Source organism: Biomphalaria glabrata, chromosome 8 (assembly GCF_947242115.1).
Source record: "Biomphalaria glabrata chromosome 8, xgBioGlab47.1, whole genome shotgun sequence".
In the NCBI taxonomy this organism is placed as follows: domain Eukaryota; kingdom Metazoa; phylum Mollusca; class Gastropoda; family Planorbidae; genus Biomphalaria; species Biomphalaria glabrata.
In genome coordinates, this window is record NC_074718.1 from 43,375,417 (window position 1) to 43,385,598 (window position 10,182).

Below are 10,182 nucleotides of genomic sequence, written 5' to 3' on the forward strand. Positions count from 1 at the left end.
ATGTAAAAACACATTTACTCAGAGATCGAATGTAATAATTCATAATTCAGTGACAATGAAAAGTAACATCTATTTAGCACACACAAAAATGTCATTGCAATAAATCTGGTCTTTAATGCACACCAAAACATATAGGATATAACGTTTAGATTGGATATGGACTAAGAACCTTGTGATAGAGGCACGGAGCTTTATATTTAAAAGACAATGTGAATGAAACAAAAACCACAACTCCTGAATGTTTGTATCGACTTCGTTTCAATGATATTTTTTTTCTCTTGGCTACTCTATAGGGGGTCGTTCGTAAATGACGTCACTCAAAAAATGACCTTTTTTTGACCCCCCCCCTCCCCCCCCCCTGTCACAAAGTATAACAAATTCTCAGATCCCCCCTCTGCGTCACGTCACAAAATTTTTTTTAAAATTTATTTCAAATTATTAATTTCTCATCAATTTTTTCCCCAAAGAGGTTTCATGTGCTCATCGATAGTATACACGGGAAGATTTTCTTCTTCTGCTTGAGGAGCTGACTCGAAAATTAAATTGCCTTCAGTGAGATCTTCATCTATCCATTCCACACTCCCCTCAACATGATGTTTTCAATTGAACTTCTCAAACAAGACTGAAATATCTCTATATTTTCAATGCTTTTTATTTGAGAATAAAACTACCTGAGAAGTTCATGTTGAAATGAGTATAGGCCTACCTAAAAATGTTATTATTTTTCGAAGATATTTGAAGATTAAAAACATATTTTATTTGTGTTTTTTTTCTGAATTTAAATTTGGGACGTCACAAGATCGCTACCCCCCCCCTTTCCCCTTGTCACAAAGTGTCACATTTTCTCTCCCCCCCCCCCCTTTCCCACCTAGAGCGTGACGTCATTTACGAACGACCGCATAAGGTAAAGGATGGGTGTTGTCGTTCCTAAGGAAAATAAAATATATACTTATATAGGTCTGTGTTTGTAGCTTTTGCAATCAATTCAGTAAAGAGATTTACCAACAAAGTGCTTTTGCCAAAATATAAGCAAAAAATATCACGTGACGTTGCACTAAATCCTTATTATTAGATCTATCGTATGAATATTATGAGTAGGTCTATGTTCTCCATTCAAAGAAATGAAATAAAATTTGTTAGGTCTTGAAAACGTAGATCTAGACTTTACAACCCTTCCTAACAAGGCGAACTAAATTCTAGTCTAGATCTGAAAATTTTATTGTTTTATACACGAACCTAGAACTATTACTATTGACTATTTCAGTTTCAGTATTTGAAACTATTTCGTCTATTAACTCTATAATAATCTATTCCTACAAACAACAACAAAACAAAAACAACGCGTTAACAGAGGACTGAGAGGTTCCGCCCACTTCTTTCTAAGTCTTTTTAGTTACTCTTTTTCTTGTCTTATCTTTAGATTCTTGTCTAGTAAGAATACTAAGATGACTAGATCTCTAGATATTTAATCATATTAATTTAGAAGATCTATGTCTATGATATACTAGTTTTGAAATATTAATATTAACTAACAACTTAAGAATTTGAGAGGTTCCGCTCACTTCTTTTTAAGTTACTCTTACTCTTAGTCATAGTTTCTTGTCTTCTCTAGATTCTAGTCTAGTAACCACAGTCAAGATTTATCATTTAATCAACAGTTTGCAAGTACTGGTCTGGAAGCAGGCCTTTTATCCACTACAGCTAACTAAGAGTAGCTATTGTTATTAGCAGCACAAACAGCCACTGAGAAATCTATGCTGTTACTAACCTAGATTGTCCTAGATTGACCTAGATCAAGATAATAAAATGTCAATAATACAAGTAAAGGGGGGAGGTGGAACCACAGCTGTGGACAGAACATCATTTGTTGGAACCAGGATCCCACCAGAGATCCAAGGAATGATCAAACATTTGGCAAAGTTGGATAAAGTGACTTTCACCAAAATTTTAAAAGGTTTGAGGTGACATTTTTAAAACACTTATAACATCATTACTAAAATTATTATTTGGTTTAATTGTAAGATTTTGTTAGCAGCATATGATCATAAATATTTCATGGTACACAGTTTCAGTTAATTGTAATGTGAAGTGCACAATTTTAAACTTGCATTTCATCTTGACTTTGACTTTGGATGGCTGCCTGGTCGTGCGGTTTGCACGCTGGACTGTCGTTCGGATTTATCGATGGTCGAGGGTTCAAACCCTGCCCGCTCCCATCCCCCATCGTCCTGCGGGAGGTTTGGACTAGGAAGTAAATAATCTTCAACTCTGAAGGAACATCCGAAACGTGTAAAACATTTTACAGACTTTAGTTGTGGTCATAACTGACTAATGTTTTTCTGTATGTGGTAATAGATGACTTCTTCTTCTTCTTCTAGCCAGCTTTATTGCTGCTGAGCTGTGAGCTCTTTTGCAGACTGTGCCAAGGAAAAAAAGTGTGCTGTTTTCTTCAGTTGTTCAGCACTGCCGTACAGGGTGTTGGTTATGTTGGGCTGTAGTGGAAGTAGGGTCTGCCTAAGGTGGATTAGGGAGGGGCATTCAAAGAGGATATGGTTTATCCGGCGGAACCTGTTCTTACAAACTGACAGGAGAAGGGATGAAAGGCGGAACACTGGCGCCTCAAAACCAGTTTAGCTTCGTGTTGATGGGGCACGTCAGCCTAAATAACGCAACCCATCTAGGAGAAGGAAAACTCTGACTCCAAACCTCCACTCTGTGGCGATACTCCCCCGTGTGGGTATCGGGGCTTGGAAATGACCAAGAGAAATAAATAACCCCACTGCCTTTCCACTTGCATTTCACTAAGTGAATAATAGTGGACCTTCCCCCCCTCTAGGTGCTTTTTGACAGAGGTCTGGATTGCACTACACCAGACGGAGGTCCTTGTCTCACTACATTCTAATACTAGACATAAACCCATCATGAAGTGTTTTTTTTCTAAATCTGGTGAATGTGATATCGTGAAGGGGCCTGGATCCAGGATGTGACGATTCCACAGAGCATACCCAGGGCACAGTCCACTTTAAGCTTTCTACTGCAGAAAAGTTCCATTTGGAGAGCTCTATGGATGGCGGAGAATGGACCATTGGCCAACCCCACCTTGTCCCATGGATATTCCGGTTACAGTCTTCAGACCTAGATGTTTCCTTTTATGTCAGTATTGGAGAAAATTGCCAAGACCGAAAACTCCCTTAAAATGCGGGGGCTATATATTTATATATTTTTAAAAAGCCTGAGGAAACACCCAGCCTACACGTAATAGATGACAAGTTTACTTAATTTGTAGATTTTCTAAAGATCTTTACAACCTTAACCTGTTGATCCATCACAGAAATTAATATAATAGTAGTATATATGTATTTTAAAAACTCAGGTATATCCATCAGTTATATTGCTAATAGATTTTTTCTACATGCAACCCAACATTTTTTTAAAATTGGTTTTTAGATATGTTTGTTTTTTGTATGCTTATTCTATTTTTTTTTATTCTATTAAGTTGTTGTAGGAGCAATTCTGGGATCTGAAATCAGTCCTCAAAGTCTGAAGTCTATTATCAAAGATAATATAACAGAAGAAGTGTTTGCTTTCTTGTATTGTGGCATAGACAAACTAGTAAAGCAAGCTATGAAGATTCCAAGTACTTCATTAAAACAAGAGGTAAAACAAAAAAATTCAACTATTTGAACTTTTTATGTTCAGTAGTTTGATTCTATTATTTGCATAGTTATGAAATACCACAAAATTTAAAGTCTATAGTAAAAATGGAAATAACTTCGTAGAAATCCATTTTATTCATCTATTTTCATTGTTGAAGGGTCATTGGAAGTCACTACTCCTAACACATTCAATAAAGCAGATTCCTATGTATTAGTTGAAAGTATCTCACTAGATGCAAAATACCATTAAAACTGTATAATATAATAATATGTCAGGCTTAGGAATTATTTGTGTTGTTGAATAGCTGTATACAATTAAGGTCCCGAGGTTCAATCTGACACGAACATCATTCACACACAGTCGTAAGACTAAGACTGCTTTATTGATCCTTACGGAAATTTGTTGTGATTACAAGGACTCTTTTCTCATATAAAGACAACACAGCAGAAAAATACACATAAATACAACAGACAACATAAAGAGTTCATTCAGTGACTACACACAGGTATATTGGTGCATTTCATGTTCCCTGATCAATGAGTGGCGGTGATAGAGTCTGACCGATTGAGGTACGAACGAGTTTTTGTACCGCTCCGTTCTTGTTTTGATTGACAGCAGTCGCCCACTTCGCGACGACCTGGTGTAGTTCTGATGGAGCGGGTGGCATAGAGTAACCAACAATGTGGATGGTTTAAATAAAAAAAAAAAAAAAAATTTAATTGTAAAATACTGATATATGTATATGTACAATGAGAGTGATAAAATGAAGTATAGATAATATATATATATAACATATATATATATATATATATATTGTTCAATAATTCACATAAGCACCTTGCTACTTCTACCACTTGTCACCGTGATTTCGTAGTCAACCAGACGATGACCGACTGACGTCACAATACTGCCAACGTCGGCAATAATAAAGTTAGACCTCAGCTGATCCCAACTGATATCAACTTATGTGTAACGGCACTGACACTCAATGCTGTCGACGATTGCCAATCTGACAATGGCACTCAAGACTGTACAATATAATTCAATATAATTCAGAGACGACAAGCGACACCCACACTGGCATAGAATCGAGCTCAGTACATACAACAACACTGGCACCCTATAAACGAAATAAACACAAAATTCAACCACTATTCCAAAACTAAAAACAGCGACAACCTTATAGATATCACAACGAAGTAACTCACCCTAAAACAGGAATACAAAAATCCTACTGAATAATATAAGTCCAAGAAACTAGTACAAACTAATAATCTTTTACGGACTAACACACCGTCCGTTTCAACCAAATTCAGAGGGTGAACTGTCTCAGGACATGGAATGACCAATAAATGTCACCAGACTTTGTGACATAGTAAAAACAATTCAAAACAAAAATACAAGGCACGTACAAGTAACACGAGTAGAGGAAAACAAACAGAGTTGGGACAAAGCAAAAGACACTTGTCTAAACTATGCGACAGTATATAATAAACTGAAAATATATTTACAACAAGAATGGCTCTGTAACTATTTATCATTACAATTTTTTTTTTCTGCAGTATTTCATTCAGTATATAATAAACTGAAAATATATTTACAACAAGAATGGCTCTGTAACTATTTATCATTACAATTTTTTTTTTCTGCAGTATTTCATTCAGGATCTTCAAGAACTTCAGTAAGTACTTGTGTTTCAATAAAAGTATTGTCCAAGCTATTTCCCTTTAATGCACACAACTTAAGAATATTAAACTAGAACTCAGAATTTCTATTGGTTTAGACTGCTTTTTTAAAAAAGTAAATAAATTTGATTTGAAATCCAGAATTCCAGCAGAATTTCATGAAGATTTGGTCTCTTGTGTTTTTGGGTCAATGCGTAGCCAGCTTGATCAACATTTAGTATCAGCACGACCAAGATTACCTTCCCTTGATCATCTTGACTGGAGAGTAGATGTTACCATTTCAACAGGGTAAGCAACTGTAACATGAAGAATACTAAAACAGCTTTTAAATGTATTAAAGTAAAAATAAATTGTATCAGTAGACATTCAGATATTCCTCATATGTTAAATTCATTTGAAAATAGTACTAGGCCAAGTGCGCTTGAACTTGGCTTGGTTTGGTTATCTAGAATGGGGCTTGGTTCGACACCCGACTCGGGCAGAGTTGTGTTAACTGAGCGCCTAAAGGCAGCACGGAAAACCAACTCCTAGATACCCCCTCCCCCCCCACTGGTCCACAAATGAGATTGGACCAATAGCGCTCTGAGCATGCTATAAGCATGAAATTAGCGCTATATAAAAGCTATAATAATAATAGTCTGAACTTAAACTATATTGATTACAAAACTGATTCCTTGATATTGTTTTTCAACAGTGTGTTAAACAGAGTTCTTGTTCGTGGTGTAACTATGGATATGACTCTTTCTGATGGCAGTATAAAAAGTTTTGAGGTAAATTTTATGTAAAATGTCTGCATATATATTATACCTTTAATGTAGTTTTCATTTAATTAGGAATCAATTTTGTTAATATCTATTTTAATTAAAGTGGCCTTTAAAAAAAACAATGCAATCACACTCCTCCCAAAGACTCGATTTTGAGGTTTCACCCCTCTTTTAGGTAAAAATCATTCTTACAGCCATACATTTTTTTTTATTCGGCTGCGCAAGACAAAATATTTCTAGCACTTTTACGCGTGTGTTCAAAAGAAGACTGTAAACACATTTCTTTGATTTGCCATGTCTGTTAAAGTGGGAGCATAAGATTATTTATATTTTTTTTCTTTTATAGCTATACAGATTTGTATTGTCCTATTTCTTTTTACATTTAAATTTGCTATCCTCTTTGCTTATAAAGTAACAACTGGCTGCTTTAATTGCTCTGCACTAAGAGGAGTATCTTGCACTTGCTTGAAAGCTTTGGAAACAGTTATGTATGGCTAAAGAAATTATTTTTTAAAAATTTCTTTGGTGTTCTCCCACCTGTAAATATCTTCTACTGCTCAACTCTTGGAAAGGTAGCTTATCAGCCAATATGCACTGATAGTGCTGCCATTATTGATGATTCAGGATCAATTTATCTTGGCGGATACTTGAATAAAGAAAATTTAGAATTGTGCTTTAGATTAAAACAAAATGATTTGTTTTTTAATTTCTGACAGATGACAGTTTCCAAATTTCAAGATCTCAGGTTCCAAGTTGCGTCAGTTTTGAGTGAAATGGAGAAACTTGAAAAGCGCAGCATTTTAAAAATAAAGGATTAATTTGGTGTTACTGTACAGATAAAAAAAAACAATTCTTTGCATTCGTTTTATTGTCCATTCAAAGCTGTTGAGTGTTAGTTAAAATTATCTATTTTTTTTAATTTTTTTTTTTTTATTCTACTACAAAAGTTTATTAACATGTAAGTTTTCATAAGTTTTCATGTAATTTCATATATTTCAAACAATCAGCAAGTTTACTTACACGTAGATTACAACAAATAAAAATAGGACAATTTTTACACAAACAAAAATAACATTGTCACTAATGTAGTGTGTTAGAATGACGTACTCCTTTGTGACATAGGAAAATTGTTGATCAAACATTTCAGCTCATTTTTCATTTAGTAAGTTATTTCTGATACTATGAATTTTTGTGTATTTAGATTCATCTCTATTCATTAGTGTAAGTCAATGCAGTGAAAAGTAGTTTCCTTTTTCAGGCTCGCAGGGGGAGTGAAGATGTGAAATCATATTGTTGTATGCTTTATATGTCTTTGCCATGTTTACATGAACAATTAAATACTTTGTAACTATATATATATATATATATATATACAGCATATATATATGTGCTGACTGTGAATAGAAATGAAGTCTTTGACATTTTTTTTTCTGTTTGGTGCTTTCAATGACACTGGGAAGTAAAAATTGAGCATGAGAATATTGTGGCGAAAGAATTCTTGTTAACTTGCATTAACTTAGTCTGATCAAATTTGGCGAAATAAAACGTTTAAAAAAAGAAACAGTTATTTTATTCAAACACGAAGCACTGATTACAAATATAAATTGTAAGATTTTCAGACATATTACTTTGATTACAAAGAAAATCCTAAAAAACAAAAATAGAAAAGTAGACTGGTGCGTAGGAGTTAATAGTAATGGGGAATATCTTGACGTGATGGTAGCATTAAAACATTCAGCGGAAATAGCTTAGTGACAGAAATAACGACAGTTGTTCTAAAGACGGGTTCTATTAGTTCTTCCTGCTGGAATTAAAGAAATAAAGTGAGATGTTAGATGCATTTTTCAACTTCATTGCATTAAATTACCAAGTTTATAAACTCTGTATTTAAGTCAATTCATTTTGTTTTGGCTTACTGTGTGTCTAGGTTATTTGTTGATGTAAATATATTGTTATAAACCTGGTGGTGGCACAGATGGGAGTGGTGTGTGTGTGTGTGTGTAGTCAGCCAATCGCCCCAAGCCAGCGCTAGATGAGCGGTCGAGCGTGACGAGTTACGACGGTCAGCCGAGACGAGTTTCAACATGACGGTTCGGGAAGGATCGGCGTCGTGAACACAGCTCAGGAGCCTCACGAGAATTGTAGTCATCTGACCACCCAGAATGGTCGAGCGACGTTCTGTCCGATTCGAGAAGGCCAGTAGGGACCCTATATAAAGAGCGAAGGTATCAGAGACCAGTGAGTCACAACTTCCCGATCTACAGTTCGTTACAACGGCTCAGTACAAGTCCGAGACGAGACAGAGAGACCAGTGCAAGAGTTGATACGGCGGAGAGATATTTGTACAGTCTTGTGTTACGTGCTGCCAATTGTACAGTGTTGGCTGTTATTTATTGACATTAAACTATTACGTTACTTTGAAGCCCAGAGTTGTCAAGTTCTTTAAGTTGGTGGTGTCGTTTGGTGCCATTTGCAGCGAGCCTGGATAGGGAGATTCGTAACAATATATATCAAGAACTTGTGTAACAGTAACCCACTGCAGATGTCAAAACACATCAACAACACGGCCATTAACAACCAAAGCAATAATCTTTCAATGATTGAATCTTATAAACAAGAAACATCAACTAAACACCGCCAGTACAAATCTACAAATCAAATAAGAAAATAAAACTAAAATGTTATTTAACCTAGGTTAGGCCAGGAAACTGGAACAGACACAAAATAGAGCAGTGCGATTCATAACAAACGAATATTCACATTTGATTAAGAGTAACACCTTTAGTAGAATCACTAAATTAGAAAGCCTTAAGGATAGAAGACTCAAAAGTAAAGTAATAACAATAAGACTTCTTTGATTCCGAACAAAAGTAAAGTAGCAATTATACATAAAAAACAACACTGAACCATTATCTTTAAATACAAGAAGAAAACCTAATAAAATACTCAGAAAAAGGCACATTCCTTGTTCCGTATGCTAGGACAAATTTGTACAAGTGCTCCTTCCCTAGTGCTATTAGAGCATGGAATGGGTTGCCAGGAAAACCAATGGCTTGATTAACAGGTATATACATGACTAGATTGACCTAGGAATACGCGTAGGACGTCATCATCTTATTTGATGTAACGTCTGTATTTATAAGATAAGAAGAAGATATGCCTAAGTCTCTAGGTGACTATAATAAACTTGAAACGGAACATCGTTCATTGGTCAGTAGTTAATTGACCGTCAGTATATGTATCTTCATTTTAATCCACTACGTTCAAAATTGTACAAGTGGTTTACGATTAGTGTGAGTGTTCATTGCTGGATTGTTGTATTGAGTTTGAATATATTAATTAATAAGCTTTCGAAAAATATACTCTACATTAATTGCTTCTACGAACTCGCGTATGTTAAATTACCTTTATCTTATATATTACACAGCTGGGGCCACGGAAAATACTGCATTCCTCATTAATCTTCGGACTCGAAGACAAGCCTGTTATTATTATATATTACAGACGTTACTTTCAAAAACGAAGATAATTACGTCCTACTCATTTCATTTGTCAACCTTTAGTTGAGAGACAATATGTAGGCCTACGTTAATCTCAAACATGACGTAGGGGCCTACAATAGGTAGGCCTAATAGCAAGTCGATTTTTCCTTTTTTTTTTTTGATGAGACATTCTTCTTCTTCTAGCCAGCTTTTTGCTGCTGAGCTGTCAGCTCTTTTTGCAGACTGTGCCAAGGAAAAATAATGTGCTGTTTTCTTCAGTTGTTCGAATCAGCACTGCTTTGCTTATGTTGGGCTGGAGTGATAAGGTCTGACTAAGGTGGATTAGGAAGGGGCATTCAAAAAGGATATGGTTTACGGTTTCATAGGGGTGGGTGCAGTGTCTACAAAGGGGGAGTTGTGTGGGATTTATTTTATTGAGATGGTAATTTAACAGAGGTGTGTGTCCTGTCCTTAGTTGGAAGATTTTAGATTGCTCTTTGCGGGGAAGGAAGTTAATACTGTCCAGTTTGTTAGGCATGTTCATTTCTTTGTACATGGCTCTGCCTGTGTTTCCTGTTGCCCATTGGTTGAGCC

At 35.5% G+C, this 10,182-nt stretch overlaps 1 protein-coding gene across 3 annotated transcripts; it reads left to right on the forward strand.

The window, feature by feature from the left end:
- Positions 1–999: 999 nt before the first annotated feature.
- Positions 1,000–7,988, forward strand: LOC106058420 (COMM domain-containing protein 5-like). 3 transcript variants are annotated; one of them, XM_013215847.2, is made up of 7 exons: positions 1,000–1,094; positions 1,659–1,954; positions 3,497–3,657; positions 5,310–5,338; positions 5,484–5,630; positions 6,037–6,112; positions 6,823–7,988. In XM_013215847.2, exons 2-7 carry the CDS (start codon positions 1,807–1,809, stop codon positions 6,922–6,924), a joined length of 663 nt encoding a protein of 220 aa, XP_013071301.2. In that variant the 5' UTR covers positions 1,000–1,094; positions 1,659–1,806; the 3' UTR covers positions 6,925–7,988. The 3 variants fall into 3 exon arrangements, with proteins under 3 accessions (XP_013071301.2, XP_055894978.1, XP_013071300.2); XM_056039003.1 differs by lacking the exon at positions 1,000–1,094 and adding an exon at positions 1,101–1,362 and having other exon boundaries at positions 1,613–1,954; XM_013215846.2 differs by lacking the exon at positions 1,000–1,094 and adding an exon at positions 1,101–1,362.
- Positions 7,989–10,182: the final 2,194 nt, after the last annotated feature.

Excerpts from the sequence above, each read along its gene's own strand:
- LOC106058420 (XM_013215847.2), top strand. The coding sequence starts at position 1,807 with ATGTCAATAATACAAGTAAAGGGGGGAGGTGGAACCACAGCTGTGGAC. Across the intron at positions 5,631-6,036 it reads GATGTTACCATTTCAACAGG|TGTGTTAAACAGAGTTCTTG; the intron begins GTAAGCAACTGT and ends GTTTTTCAACAG. Across the intron at positions 6,113-6,822 it reads GCAGTATAAAAAGTTTTGAG|ATGACAGTTTCCAAATTTCA; the intron begins GTAAATTTTATG and ends AATTTCTGACAG.